This window comes from Lissotriton helveticus, chromosome 9 (genome assembly GCF_964261635.1).
Source record: "Lissotriton helveticus chromosome 9, aLisHel1.1, whole genome shotgun sequence".
NCBI classification, from domain to species: Eukaryota; Metazoa; Chordata; class Amphibia; order Caudata; family Salamandridae; genus Lissotriton; species Lissotriton helveticus.
Genome location: NC_136070.1, coordinates 1,076,848,788 through 1,076,864,958, shown reverse-complemented (window position 1 = coordinate 1,076,864,958; position 16,171 = coordinate 1,076,848,788). Strand labels below are relative to the sequence as shown.

General features: G+C 44.3%; 1 protein-coding gene and 1 long non-coding RNA gene across 3 annotated transcripts in view; one reads left to right on the top strand and one right to left on the bottom strand.

Moving 5' to 3' along the window:
• Positions 1-16,171, top strand: part of LOC144782228 (uncharacterized) — a 211,921-nt gene that overhangs the window by 127,915 nt on the left and 67,835 nt on the right. The window lies entirely within an intron of this gene.
• The window catches only part of GLYCTK (glycerate kinase), a 110,387-nt gene continuing 104,543 nt past the window's right edge, over positions 10,328-16,171 (bottom strand). For both annotated transcript variants that reach the window (XM_078661465.1, XM_078661464.1), the window contains one exon: positions 10,328-12,181. In XM_078661465.1, the coding sequence (XP_078517591.1) occupies positions 11,297-12,181 (885 nt within the window). In that variant the 3' untranslated portion in view covers positions 10,328-11,296. The remainder of the gene's footprint in view (positions 12,182-16,171) is intronic.

Here is a 16,171-nt window from a genome sequence, read left to right as displayed (position 1 = left end):
TTCTCCAGTATTGTTATAGTTAAAAGTCTTTACTTTACTTTTTGCCCATCTACAAGAACTGCATTTTCCACATTTGTGAAAACCTATTGATCTTTCAGTGAGCCAATCGGGCTCTGTTTTCTTCACCGGGTAACTTGGACTGATAAAATTAGATAGGGTACGACCCCTTCTAAAAGTCAATCCTGGTTTGTTTCCAATACAAGACACTAGGGGCCAGATGTAGGTAGGGAAAATTTACCGATTCTTATTTACCGAATTTTACCGATTCGGTAAATAAGAATCGGTAAATAAGAAGGGGGGAGATGTAGGAACATCCAGATGTTCCTTTTACCGAATCGGTAAAAATCGGTATTTACCGATTCGGTAAATACCGACCGGTAATGGCCATTCATTCCTATGGGCTTTGAAGCCCATAGGAATGAATGGGCATTACCAGTCGGTATTTACCGAATCGGTAAATACCGAATTTGACAAGGGTGCAGGGGGTGTCACTTTGACACCCTCTAGTACCCCCAAAAAAGGTTCGGGGGCCATGTGGCAGGCATACCTGCCCTAAGGGCAGGTCTGCCTGTCATATGGCACAGGTGTGCATGCACACATGTGCATGCACACCTGAATCGGTATTTTACCATCAAATTGAATTTGATGGTAAAATACCGAATTTGTAGGGCTTGTGGGACTCAGAAGAGTCCCACCTACATCTCAATTTTACCGATTCTCTAAAAATACCGGTCGGTAAATTTACCGACCGGTATATTTACCGATTCGGTAAAATTACCGATTTGGCCTGTTTCCTTCCCCCTACATGTCAAAAGCCGAATACCGGTCGGTAACGGCAGAATTCGGCCATTACCGACCGGTATTTGGCTACCTACATCTGGCCCTAGGTCCTTATCCATACTCAGTAGGTGCCAGTGTCTATTCAGTATACTGTACAATTTAGCACTATCAGTACTAAAATTAGTGATCAAACGTATCTTAACATCCCTGTTCTCACATAGTTTTTTATCAAGAGTTTTGGACCTCTTTAGTTTCTTAGCCCTAACCACAGCATTATCAACCACTTTGCTCTGATAGCCACGCTTAAGAAACCTTTGTGATAGGTTTGTAAGGTTGAATTCAAAGTCATTATCAGTTGAACAATTACGTCTCGCCCTTACCATCTCACCATAAGGGATTGCATTTATTTGACTCACAGGGTGACAACTTCGGGCATGTAGAACAGCATTACAGCTGGTAGGTTTACGAAACATATGACTGCAAATTTTGCCATCTTCAATAAACAATTCAATATCCAAAAAACTGATGCTATTTTTATCATAATGAGTTGTAAATTCGAGGTTCAGTGTGTTATCGTTCAAGTAATCAAAAAAGCCTTTAAGTTCATCAACTGAACCAGTCCAAATTAGAAGGCAATCGTCTATATAACGCCCCCAATAGTAGATATGCTGTATCCACATGTGTAACCTTGAGATCGGATGGGAATACCCTAGCTGTAAGCTTCGGTGAAACCCCTATTAAGGGTCTATGAGAGCCTCACACCACAGAATGTTTTTTTCGCGTATGTATTCCTTCAGCCCCTTCAGGACTGATAAGACCCTAAGCTGATTTTGCCTAATGCTGTTTTCCGGGTACTCCGTTCTTTCACATAGAGCTCTGTTTTCAGTGATCAGGGTGTTGCTCTTTTGTTCCCCTGCTTAGACTTTATGTCCCAGTGCCATCCACATCTCTTTAAACTTGGTCTCCATGCTTGAAGTCTTGCCCTCCAGTAAGCACACTTTTGCTGTACATTTGTCAACTTTCCCCTCCATTCGGTTAATTGTTTCCTCTATCCTTGCCAAGGTTTTATGGATTGAACCAGAAGGGGACAATGACCTAATAATGACTGGGACTATCTTCCTTTGTTTATCATTGATGTTTTATTTATTTATTAAGTCCTCATCTCTTAGAGATGCTTATGTATCCACCCGTTTTTTTTCTGGACCTGTCCCAGACCATGGAACCTACTTAGTTCAGCACTGTATAGGTGTAATCATTGGACTATCTTGTCGTCTCTATTTCGTTTGGGATCCTGATTTCACAGGTTTTATTTTTTTTTATACTTAGAAGACTCGCTGTCCCACTAATATGCTGAACCTACTCCTCTCAGCCAATCTGATTCTAAGGGTTTATTTGGAGATACCCATATTTTTCAGATCTCATGAGGGGCTAATATTATCTAGCTCCTTGGACAACTGCCACTTACCCTGTCTAACGGTTTAAGGGGACCGCAACGCTGCTTTTGGTCTCCCGCTGCTCCCGTCGCACTGCTGCCATCGGCGCCGGGACTGGGGACTCTATTTCTCTGCATTCCTCCTGTGGCGCACACCAACCATGTAACATGGAAGCGCCAGGAGGCGCTTCATAAGCGGACAAGGGTTCCCACAGCCCGGGCGAAGCACGGGCCAAGGGCGGGCCCATCTGCGCCCATCCACGACTGACCGTGACTGGACTGGGCTACCCCTCTGAAATATTTTATTTGGACTAGTTGTAAGCATTTGTTTCCGATGAAGCTTTAGAAATAGTCTATTGTTTCTCAGTAACTGTGTTTTTGCTGGTTTCTCCTGGTTATGTACCAGGTAACAAAAAGAAACATTGAAACATGAGTAGGCGAAAGCGTGCAGCTGGGACCTTAGACGCCTTTATTATTAGAGCAGAATCACACTTAACTCATGAAATCGAGTTGGCAGAGAGAAACCTTGGCACTCGATCCCGCTAGGTTGCCCACTTCTAGACAAGCTTGCTCACCAAATCCTACTGATATGTCGCAACCAAATCTATCTAGCCCAATAGTAACTGCCCATAGTAAATCAATGGTTTCTGCCTTAGCAAATACTTTGGATTCTCACATGATCACTAATTTAACTGATACAAGCAGGCCTGGTATAACATCTAGGCTACGTTTACAGAGGCAAGCAGGAGTCCCAAAGGCTAAAGTTAAACAGTCACAGAAGAATAACAAAAATGGTTCTAATGAATCCACTAACTCACATGAGCAAGTGGAAACCTCATGTAAAACAGTCGGTACACAAACCGAGGCAGATTTTTCTTCACTTTCAGTTGCATCGGGTGTGGATGATGAGCATGTAGAACGTATTGTCATTTCAGTTTTTGAGGCTGCATTTGGTCAAATGTTATCCCAGATTGATGAACATATGGACACGAAACTTAGTTTTATGGATGGAAAATTAGAGCAGTTAAATTCTGCTATGGATCAATTGGGTGTCTTAAGTAAGGATGCTAAAACAACATTCATGGAAGGAGTCCAAAAAAATAATCAGATAGATGCCCCACCTATTCATATCCAAAGCAAACCGAAGGTCATGTGCAGTGGGTCAATTACGGCAACACCCTCGAGCGATGAGTTCAATAGGGGTGGAATCACAAGGGGCAGGACACAGGCATTACATGATATCGAAGATAAACTCAATGATAGATTTTGTGCTGATGTGGCGTCAAACCCCCCAGAAATGGGTAGTGGTACAGAGGTAATACATAGTCCCAAAGGAACTGATTTAATTCCCAACACGGATACTTCAAATCTACTGCCAGCGTCATGTCCTTACGTTTTGATTTTAGCTGGGGTCCCAATGCTCAAAAGAGATCAGAAAGAGTCATGGTCTAATCTCAGGAATAAAAGTGCTGATTGGCTAACCAAGTTTAAAAAATTTAATCCGAAAAATATGAATGACATTTTGATGGTTCGTAGGGTAGGGTGAGTAGGTGAATCCCCAAAGAATATAACAGGGGACTGCATAATTATACATTTTCGGCGGTCATACATGGTCCGTAGTTTATTAAGAGCTCAAGAGGAGATGCCCCTCCGGAGCACTTGTATTTGCGCTCTACCCTTGGGATACTTCTACAGACCACCTATTGGGAGGCTTGACAATGACATTGTTGGCTCTCTTTCAATTTGGAATAGGTATCAGGAACTATCGGCTTTAGAAGCTGTTGATTGACAACAAAAGTATCTTATGGGAGAAAAGCACACTATGCAAGGAATAAAAAGGTAATTGTGAGCCAGGAGATTATTCTAAATAAAAACGGATTAGAGGAATTACAGAGTCGGATATATGATATTGGGCCACAAGAAGGAGGAACACAAGAGTTTAACAAGAATGAGGGCGGGGGAATTATACCTATCCCCCTTTCTATCACACTGTGGTCTATAGATGGCGCTATAAGTAATAGTGATATTAGTAGAATTAATTGTAATATGGCAGTTGGGTCCCAAATTGACAGTATAACTAATAAACCACAAAATATACGTTTTACTTCGTGGAATGTAGCAGGATTAACAGGAATCTTAGAGACACAGATTGGCATGAGTACATTGAACCCATCAGTAAGGGGGAGGCCATCAGGGGGTCTAGTAATATGGATAAGAGTAACCCTTGCAGTAGGAATAACCCAACTGAGTACATCATCTCAAGATATGTCTCAAGACGACTCCTGGTGGCCCCCCGCCCTGGGCAACGCACCCAAACCAACGGACCACGCACGCAACCTGGGCTTCATCCTGGACTCCTCCCTCTCGATGACCAGACAAGTCAACGCCGTCTCGTCCTCGTGCTTCAACATCCTACGCATGCTCCGGAAGATCTTCCGATGGATCCCCACCGAAACCAGGAAGACGGTCACACAGGCACTCGTCACCAGCCGACTGGACTATGGAAACACCCTCTACACCGGAACCACAGCCAAACTACAGAAGAGACTCCAACGCATCCAGAACGCATCCGCACGACTCATCCTGGACATCCCCCGTCACAGCCACATCTCCGGACACCTGAGAGACCTGCACTGGCTCCCCGTCAACAAAAGAATCACGTTCTGACTCCTCACCCACGCACACAAGGCCCTCCACGACCTGGGCCCCAGGTACCTCAACAACCGCCTGACCTTCTACACTCCCACCCGCCAGCTTCGTTCGACCAGCCACGCCCTCGCCGCCGTTCCACGCATCCGAAGAGCCACCATGGGAGGAAGATCCTTCTCCTACCTGGCAGCCAAGACATGGAACTCCCTCCCCATCCACCTCCGTCAGACCCAAGACCACCTCTCCTTGAGGAAGCAACTCAAGACCTGGCTGTTCGAGCAGTAGCAGACCCCCCTCCCCCAAGCGCCTTAAGACCCTCCGGGTGAGTAGCGCGCTATATAAATTTCTTGATTGACTGATTGATTGAAGATATGGTTGGTGTGAAAATTACCACCCAGGATGGAAGGGTAATATACTTATTTAATATCTATAATGAGGTTCTGTAATTCTCGAGCCCGACTCCATTTTGTGTTGCCCTCACATAGACCTGTGAAAGAGGCCCGGTGAACAAGTGGCCTGGCCTTCTGAGTTCATGTATACATTAACTAGGTTTCTTTCGACTCTGAAAGAACTGCAGAGAAACTGACCTCTTCACCTGAAACTGACCTCGCAAAGCCAATTTCCCTTGGTTTGATCCTTGTCTAAGATTGCCACTTAATGTTCAGGACTTCGTTAACCTTTAGTTTCCTTGCACATGTTTTATCTTGTTCAGCATCTATTACTGTTTCCTTTATGTTCTGACATTACATGGGCTGTGCTTTTCAATTATAAATTTGTCCGGCTTGCAAAGATTGAATTTGGGACATTCCTAGTAATTAACTTTTGGGTTGGGTTACTGTAAATTGGGTTTTTGTTAATGTGATACTCAGTTAGAAAATGTGCCCTATTGGTTAGAATTTTGCGCAGTGGGTGTACATTTATAATGAGAATATGGTGTATAAAAGGAGATGTCTTGCCTTAGTAATTTGAACAGTCTCCTAGGAATATACATTGTGATGTATTGTTGGGATTTCTGTTACTAGCTGCAGCTAATAAACTTGGTCTCTGACGCCACCCAGAAGTATTCCATGTCTCTGTATACCAAGACAGGTGGAACTCGAAGATTTCAGGTGTGTCCCTGGCACCGCTGGGTTCTGACCCGGTTCTTCAACAACAGACCCAGCCCGGCCTCAAAAGAGTCATTGATTATAGGGCCTCTGTACTCTATCTTAAGTTCCCTAGTGACAGAGGCAAGTGTATTAATAGGAGGGGATTTTAATTGTAACTTTGAACCAGTGATAGGGCTCCGTAACATTTTTGAGGACAAAGATTCGGCTAATAATATTCCTGTGCTAGTAAGTACAAGCACTGTACCATGCACTGTGGCAGTAGCACAGATTATGAAACTAGTTGTTGGGCACGGAGTAAGAGCCTGTAGTGGACGTCTACCTTCAGACAAGCCAAAAGCGCATACATTCTGTAGAGGTAGCTCTCGGAGTAATATAGATTATATATTGGTATCATTGGAGCTCTGGCCTTATGGAATTGACTTAAAAGTAGACCCAAGTATAGAGAGCGACCATCGTCCCCTTCAACTGACGTTATTTGATCAGCTATTTTCCTTTTCTCCTCTGTGCACCAAGGACAGTAATACTTCTTCTGATGATCTCTTAGTAAGCAACAATCGTCGTTCTGTGAAATGGCCATACATATTAGGGAACAGTGAGTCTTTGGCAAATATTTATAATACATTTGCAGATATTTTTGTATCCCACATAGACTTACCAATAGAGAAGGATCATTTGCTAGAATTACACAAAGATCTTTGGGTAGCATTGACCCCGATTGTGACTAAAATTCCAAGGAAGGAGAACGGAGGAAATAAAGCTTAAAACAAAGAAGTAAATCCCTGGTATGATAAGACTTGCCATGATGTTAAGGCTGAATTAATAACAGCAACAAAAAATGGTAAAATAACTAGCATAGGCTAGTTGAAATACAAGACTAGGATGCAATCCAAGAAAACGCTTGATAATGCGAAAAAAACTTGGGACGATGGCATTTGGTCAGGCTTACTTAACGCGGCCAAGGCCAAGGACCAACTTGGCTTTTGGCGGCTTGTAGCCAAAGGGAACAAGATGGGAAAATATGTTAAAGATATATATCTTGATGCAAATACTTGGGTGGATCACTTTACGAGTTTATATGCGGTACCAGGAAGTAGGACACCCTTACCTATTGATAGTTTGGTACCTAACTCAAAGAATTTAAAATTGGTTTTAAGCTTAGAAGAAACAATACTGGCAATTAGTGCAGTTAAACATCAGTGTTTGGGGACCATATATTAACCCATTATGTACTGCTATAGCCTCAGGTGCCTCAATTCCGGAAACTTGGAAAGGGGCTGAAATTATTACTATTTTAAAAAAAGGTAACCGTTATGACCCAGCAAACTATCACCCAATCAGTTTAATTGATATTTTACAGAAACTTTTTGATAGGCATATTTTAAACCAATTAAATACTTGGATTGAGGACAATAATGTGCCTTCTAAATTCCAGGCTGGTTTTAGAATAAAACTTAGTACAACGGACCAGGTTTTTAGGTTCACATGTCTGTGCTGGAAATATGTCAAAATAAGGAAAGGACACCTCTACGTTGCCTTTGTATATTTAAAGGGAGCGTTCGATCTTATCCCACGGGACTTATTATGGGATTCACTGAGATGTCAAGGGGTGCCTGGTGACTTACTTGAGCAGATAATAAGGTTACATATAGACAAATACGCAAAAGTGAGGTGGGGTCTGAGGGGCGAACTCACTGAAGCAATCCCTATAAAAAGGGGTGTACGCCAAGGATGCGTACTGGCATCAACTCTATTCTCATTGTACGTAAATGATATCCCCAATTATTTGAATGGCTGCAAGAATGATACACCTAAATTGGGGGGGGGGGGGGGGGGGATTTGGAGCCATCACTCTTATTCGCTGACGATACCATATTGATATCGCAAACACCAAAAGGATTGCAATGCCTAAAAGACTCCTTTCATACATATCGTAAAAAGAAAGGCCTTGTAATAAATACCAGTAAAACGAAATATATGGGCATAAATCTGCACAAAATTTAAAAAAAACATAGTTTTAAATAGTCAAAAGCTGGAGTATGTGCAGAGTTTTAGCTATTTGGGTATATCTTTGGACACAAGGTTATCCTGGAACTCACAATTGGAAAAAAGTAAGATAGCTTTGCTCCAAAACTCTCCACCCATAATACAAAAGCACAGGAGCAGCTTTTCTAAAGCAGTGGCCTCAGCCCTAGAGGTGTATAAATACAAAGCCCAATCAGCTGCACTGTATGGGGCCGAAATATGGGGCCTCATTGTAAAAAGAATTTTGAAGCGGGAAAACAAATTCTATAGAATGCTTTCAAGTCTCCCCGTACGAGCACCACTAATTCCAATTACCATGGATTTGAATGTTAAATGCACCGACCATTATGCACTACTAAGACCTCTCATATTTTGGGTAAGACTTTGGTCAACCTCAGAATTGTTGCATTATAAGGCAGGCCTAGAGGAGATTATGACGTTAGACCAGAATAGAAGTATTTTGTGGCTTAGACATGTTTATTTATGGTTTAGGAAGTTGGGCCTGTCCCATTACTGGGACGACCCAACCTCGCTGTCTTTAGCCTCAAAGAAACTGCTAAAATTCACCTTTTGGCCCCACATCCAAAATAGTGTGCTACGCGGTCAATCTAATGGACCGTTGACGACTAGGTTCCTCTTGTTTTAGGACAAAGCAAACTATGAGCCCTTTCTCGATGAGGTCCGTCCTCAACTTGCAAAAACTTTATATATGAAATTCAGATATGGTGTACTGAATATAAATGCAATCACATCACGATGGGCTATCAATCATGCTGGAACAGATAATGACGTGTGTTCTTTATGCCGAGATAAGGCTAAAGAAAATGATTTGCATGTTTTATTCTTTTGTCCTGCATATGCTAAGTCGAGAAATGGATTAAACCCATTTGTATAAATCTGGTAATTAGATCTTGTAAAGAGGCAGAAAAAATACTAAAGACTGATACAGCACAAGTAATTGTATTTAGCATAAGTACATTTTTACTCGCTGTAAGCTTCTTAAGGACCAAAGCAGGACTGAAGTTATAATGAATTTGATAGAGCACTCCAGAGGAATCGTTAATGAATATAGCCCGTGTATGTGGGTTAAAAAGTAATAAGGGAGTCCAGATTGTACATCCTATTAAATAGGAACTATTATTATTTGCTTTTTATATATTCTATGTATGGAAGCACAAACAAATGGTTGATGAAATAGGGGTTTAACCTAGAGTTATCCTCATTTTATTGTGATGCCTATTTTAATTATATTTATAAATGTATTTATGCTCTTAGCAATAGCGGTGATAGGTCATATATACAAGCCCTCTTCCTTTATATTTCCCTATTTATAAATAGTTGTGATGGTATTGCTGCACTATTTGTATATGGAATTGTATGTATTTATATGCATCTTTTATGGTTTAAAAGAACCGAAATAAAGTTTTTTGATGTAGATGATGAAATAAAATATTTGTTTCTTTCTTATATTAGCTGTGTGTGTATTCTTCCACTCTTTTGGCTCAAGTATGAATAAAATCAAAGTTGGGCATAACTTTACTTTGTATCAGAAAATACTAGTAAGAAGTGTACTTACTTCATCCTAGCAGACCTTTGCATATTTTACGAGCAAAAATAACAACTCAATTTTGCCTTCTCTTTTCAAGTTTGTTTGCCCCCCCTGCCCCATCTCTGTCTTTCAGAGATGCCTTGGACTACTAACTTTTCAATCTGGAGGCAATATCATATTTGCAAGTATTTTACAGTCATCTATTGGATGCAGTTTCTTTCTCTAGACCACTGAGGCGGTGCCTTTTAATTAAAATCTCAGGGGGAAGGACTGGATCGGTACACCTAAAGGACTCTAATGTTCCAAAAGTGGACACAAAGATAATTACGACGTTGGGATGGAAGTGTCAAATGTAGTGTGCTGATTTTGCTTCAAAAATTAGCATAACATTACCATTAGATATTATGCAGTTAATAGGTGGTGTTTCTCATGGACAATCTTACTCCAAAATGTAAAAGTGGGGATTTATTGACGCCCTCTTCCGTTCTCATGAAAATGCCAAAAGAGTAACCAGGCCTTAAATTATCCCAAAAGCCCAAAATGGGAATTGTGCGAGCAAATCCACTGAATTACAATGCAATAGATCATGACTTCTCCAGCACTGGTGAGTGGTTAACCTTGTAAACATATGTACAGGTTCCAAGATATGAAGGAACTCTACGCCTGCTACATGTGTGAGCCACAAATGTGGAGAAGGGAGTCATTCATAGCTCGCAAGAGAGCTCCTTGTATTTTTAGTAAAATAATGATATAATTAGTTTGTTAAATATTCACTTCATTTACATGTGAACTACAAAAAATTGACTCTTTATTACAGGAGAAAGGAAACGGTTATTGTGAAAGTAACTTTAAATATGCCATTCAGCTGTTTGATGGAAGCTGTTTTTAATCCCATCAAACTTAAACAATGCAGATATGGCTAAGTAAGGGATGTTAGCCACTGAAAGCACTGCTTCAGAGAAAATGTCTAGGAAGGGGGAAAACAAAAGTCTCGCTGTGTCCAGTAGTTGCTGGCCATAATAATCTTGAGCCTGATGGCTCTCAAGACAAGGTCTTCTTGAACAAGAGTGCTCACAAGTAATTTTCTACATTATGTGAGTTTGCCTGCTCCAAAGATGTGTTACTGAGTGATATATTGAAACCCACAGGTTTGCCAGATTGTGTTCTGATTAAGTAACACCTACATGTTAATATTTGCTGACACATTTGAGATCGCATAAACATCAGTTTGATTATATTTATTATATTTACATAGCAATAGCATAGGAAGTAGCCAAACATGTATTACTGAGAGAAGAGCAGAGGAAGAGACATCAATCTATAAAGTATTCCCTAAAATAAGCATACTTTCAATATGGCTTTATAAGTGATTGCTTTCTGGATACTCTGGTAAATCTAAGCATCCACGATTAACCTTAGGTTGAGTGCTTAATAGCTTCAACATCCTAGGACTGAATAATGAGGCAACGTACCCATTATTACACCATAGGTGTGCATGTGCCTGACTCCCACTAATAGATTAGGATGCTCCCATTTGGGTTGAGCATGAACAGAGATGCTGCTATGTTCTGTTTTAATTTGGACCAAGAATTCACAAAATGGCCCTTGCAAATCCTGGTTGATCAAACACTTGGATGCTTTGAGGCTGTAGCAGTCTTATACTGTGGTGCTTTTATACATTGGTTACATCAGTGGTTGCTGACTGGCTTGTACGTCTGTGTTTTTTCTTGTACTTTGGTTAGTTTGAGCGCAGACTCAACTATTTTCTCTGCTTCTAATCAGAACCACTTGAACATCCATCACATTGGTGCCTGTTAAACCTGTCACCAGTAAGTTTTTGCCACTGTTGAGGTGTGAAAAGAATGTGAAAGAATCATTACGGCGCAGAAAACTCTGCACGTTAAGGTGTTCCTGTTCTGCTTGCCCCACCAACTGTGGAGTACAGAAAGCACCAGCTGCCTTTGTTGGTCCATCCTGTCCATCAGTACCACCACTTAGAAAAAGAACCTCAAAAGGTAACAAGCTTTCATAATCTCTGTGAAGCTCCAAAGCTACTCTCAGGGCCATTTCCTGGTTCCTGCCACCCTTCCCATGTCCCCGAAGTGTGACAGTTGTTTCTCCACCAGCCAGCAGGCAAAGTGGACTTCTGTTTTCAAGACTTTTCACCACTTTGAAGCACTCTGTGAGGTCCATCCCAGGAATATCCAGCTTGGCGACCAGTTCCTTCAGTTCTTCACCTGCTTTGGGATCACCTCCTACTCTGGCTAAGTGAGAGCAGATGCAGCCAATAAGCAAGCTATAAAAATGAGCAATGCTGAGTACATCTCCACTCACTCCTGTGGAAAGGACCACAGGAACGTAACCCAGTTCTTCTGCCTGATGTCTTCCTGCTGTTAGTGCAAGGGTGTTTGAGCCAATTACCACATTGTAGACATGGCTGAAATCGAGAGGAGCTTCCAAATTCTGGTCTTGTCCAGATAACAGCACTGTCTGTACAGATGAGGGCATGTCATCCCATAGGTTGTACTTAGTCAATACCTGCAGGCAATCCTGCACACTGTTAGGGCTGGGTACAGTAGGTCCACTCGCTATAATGTCCAGCGGGTCTCCAATCACATCAGACAGGATGAGGCTGACAATCTGAAATGTATAAGGAAGATGATGGGGATATTAGTAAAGCAACACGGCGAAATAAATAAAAAAGCTGATAGATAGATAGATAGATAGATAGATAGATAGATAGATAGATAGATAGATAGGAGAGAAGATAAAATGTTATAGAATAGGGGAACCAGGGAGTGAGGAAAAGGAAAGACAATAGAAAATACTTTGAAAAGAGAAGAGTACAAAAGAAAATATTTGTCATTAGAAAGAAGGCAAATAGGGAGTGGTTCAAAAAAGCAAAAAGAGAGGTGTGGCTAGCAAGATGGCCAACAAGCAGCACTTTCTGTGAGCTGCGGCGGCTCGACTTTAATCCTCCACTTATCCTGCCATCAGAACATGAAACTTGGCCCTCGACTTCGTGGGTCGATGCCGAATGAGGTGAAAGCCGGTACTTAGCCCCAGGGTGTGCAGTAAGTCATGACTTTGTGGCTGTGGAGGCATCGACCGGAGGTAACATGGCAGAGGCCGAGTGGTGACACCGGTTGCCGACTGCGGCAGAGCCTGGGCGGCGAGCCCATGGGTTCCATTTAGCCTTGCTTCATCTGCCCCTCCTCACCACCCCTCTTGCCCGGCGTGGTGTGCTGGGGCGGGTCGCAGCTGCAGCAGATCCAGGAGAGGCACCAGTGACACGGTGGGAGGTCCCTGCAGAGGCCCTGAAGGTGAGGAGAAGATCAGGGTAGCCGGAACCTACTGGACAGAGATGCAACTGGGCTCACCTGACCGTAGAGATCAACCCCTGCATGCTGAGGTTGCTGTGTCGTGAATGACAAGTTGCGCTGCTGGGGTCTCTCCCCTTCCATCCGTGGCCTGAAACGGCAGCGAGAGGCCTAGCCCTGACTCATCTGGTCTCTGCCTCCCTAAGGCCTCAGTGCTGTACTGAAGCAGCAGGCGGCCCGAGCCCAAAGTGAATATATTGAGAAGCACTTGGTTTGAAGAAACATGGAGACTCTTTAATCTTGTGCTGCGGGGGTAGCGGGGACGCGGGTGCATTGCAGGCCCCGCAAAATCCCCTGGGACATCCCCTGCAGAAACCAGGAAGTGTGACTGGCCACAAGAGTGGTCCTTCCTGCGATGCTGTACAGGCGAATGAACCCCCTTCCCTCTAAGCACTGGCGAGGGGTGAAATGGGCCGGGAGAAGGTGCTCCATTGAGTCCCAGGCAGATAGCAGCAGCTCGACCCCAGTGGCACAGGGGCAGTGACTTTAAGGGTAACAGGCCCAGGTGCACAGGTTACACGGACTTTGGCATCCTTCCCTCTTGCACCATCTGTAGCACAGCGGCCAGGCCATTGATGGGAGTGTGCTTGCGACCTGCCGGAGGGGCCACTGGGCAGACAGCAGGTACGAAGGCGCCTGAATAGACTCAGTAAGATCTGAAGCGGTGGGGGTGGGTGGGGGGTTGGGTTCTGGGGATTGGTGGCCTGCTCCCAAGAGTGTTGGGTACATTTACTCTCTCTGTGCTGGGCAGGGTAGGTGTGGGAATCATGGCCAAAGACAAAGAACCTAAATCTCCCCAGGCAGAGGGGAGCTCCTGCCAGATCTCCGGAGAGTCACCATCATAGTGCTCCCCAAGGAGGGTAAACCCAGGGAGCGGTGCGACTCCTATCACCTGATCTCACTGCTCAAAGTCGAGACCAAGATACTGGCCACAATCTTGGGGCCACACAACTTTTGCAGGCTATACCACCTTTATTTAACAGAGACCGCCCAGGATTTATGCACGGTAGGTCAACACAGCTTTATCTGCGGCATACACATAATTGGTTGACGACAATGCAGGCCAGACAGGCGCCGCACGCCTTCCTGTCTTTGGATACCCAAAAGGCATTTGACGCTGTACAGTGGCCTATCTTCGGGCAGACACTACAGAAATTTGAGTTTGGCCCAAATTATAGAAAGTGGGTGGCAGTACTATACAGGAACACCGTGGCGGTGGTTAGAAAGAATTGGGAAGATCTCCTCTGAGTTCCTGATTGGGAGGGGGACCAGGCAGGCATGTTACTGTCCCTGCTCCCGTTTGCCCTCACAGTAGAATCTCTTGCAGTGTAGTGTAGTGAGTATGCACCGTCGAGTAAGGGGGCTCCACATCTCCGCTACAGACAAGATAGAAGAATGAATGTCACTATATGCTGATGATATTCTCCTATATATAACAGACCCTGCCGATACAATCCCCGTACTATTTCAGATCCTTGGGGACTAAGGGGCCAACTCTCGTTACAGGATCAATTAAGTAAATCGGTGCTGTATTCTCCACAAGGCCTGGTAGATCTATCGCTCCTCCCACAGGGGCTTGGAATTGCAGTAAACTGCTTTAAATATCTGGGGATTTTTGTGATACTACAGAAGGAGCTTTGTTTCAGGAGTAATCTCGGAACTGTGATGTTGAACTTTCAGGCTGATGCTGGACAATGGACGGGGATTTCCCTCTCCCGGAAGCGACTGGCAGCCCACTCCAGAATGATTACACTCCCCAAACTACTGTGCGTGCTCCAGAATATGTACTGTCCGGTTCTGCAGACTGTATTCATAAGGATAAACGGGGAACTGAGGTCTCAGCTCTGGGACAGGGACACCTTAGAGTGTAGATTCGAACACTGCAAAGTAACCCATATGATGGTGGGCTCGCGCTCCTGGATATTGAGGGGGTACTACTGGGAGGACCACCTGATAACAATTAATGACTGGATCTTTGCAACCCGCGATCACTCGACCTTTAGGCTAGAGCGCGCCATTTAGGAACAGAGGTCACACTTACACTACTTCTATGGCGGGTAGGGGGGCCCAAAGGCTGCTGCCAACATGGTGGCCCTGGCGGCTTAGGGCAAGGCTACAAAGACAATTGGCTGGGCACTCAAACTCACCAGGGAAACTCCCCGTTGGAAGGGAATGTGGCTGAGAGAAGTGAAGAAGCTTCAGGGATTTGGGGCCCGGGACACTAAATAAATCTCCCATTTTGGAAATATCCTGGAGGACAGAGATATAATGCTCTTCTCCTCTGTTCAACGGGAATACTACCTACATACAACCCAATGTTTAAAATATGTGCAATTGCGCCATGCCTGGCAGGCAAAGGGGCGGGGAGTTGGAGATACAGCAGGAATACGCCCCTTTAGAAGGGCGGATGCTAATGGAAAAACTTGGAAAAGGTGCGGTCTCCTTTACCTATAAGACAAACACCAACATAACAGACACCTTGAGCCAGCTCAGAGACAGAGGGAGGTGAGATGTGGGTGACCTCGCAGACAGACTAGAAAGTGGCGTTGATGCATCCACTGGAGGTAGCCATTAAATCGTGCCTACGCTTGATACAATTTAAAATACTTCATAGGGTCTACTATGGCAGACGCAGGTTACACAGTATGGGGAGGGCCACCAAACGTTTTACGTTGCACAGAGGCCATTGGGTGATTCCTGCATACTGTAATGGTTTTCAACCATCAGATGACGCCGAGGCCAAACAACCCAACATGGCCGACGTCGAGGAAACCGAAAGTACGGTTTGCTGTCTAGTGGCTGAACGAGGACGGGCGGACTGGACCATTGAAAAAGGCAGCTGGCATCCGGAAGTGTGTTCAGAAGTTTTGGAGCGGCTGAGAGGAGAGGAGGACGCCACAGGACCCGAACCGGAGGAGGACCGAGGATCAATGATACCGAGTGAGGAGGAGAAGGAGGACGCCGACTTTACCCTCGCAGGAGTAACGACGCGGGATCTACACACTAGCGGGACGGAGGAAAAAACAGGACGACCGCTCAAGGAGCACTGCCCTCGAGACCACTGTTCTCCCCAACGGCGAGGATGCTTGGTCTCCCAACACCACGGCCCAGGAGGGTTGTGGGAGCAGGCAAGTGCTGGGTGCCGGGTGCATGCTCAGGGCTTGTTAAGGGGTTGTGGGCGTGCATAACAGAGCACCAGTGAAGAGCACCATTGTTCCCCCTCACTAGGCACAAAACACGTTAGGGTCTG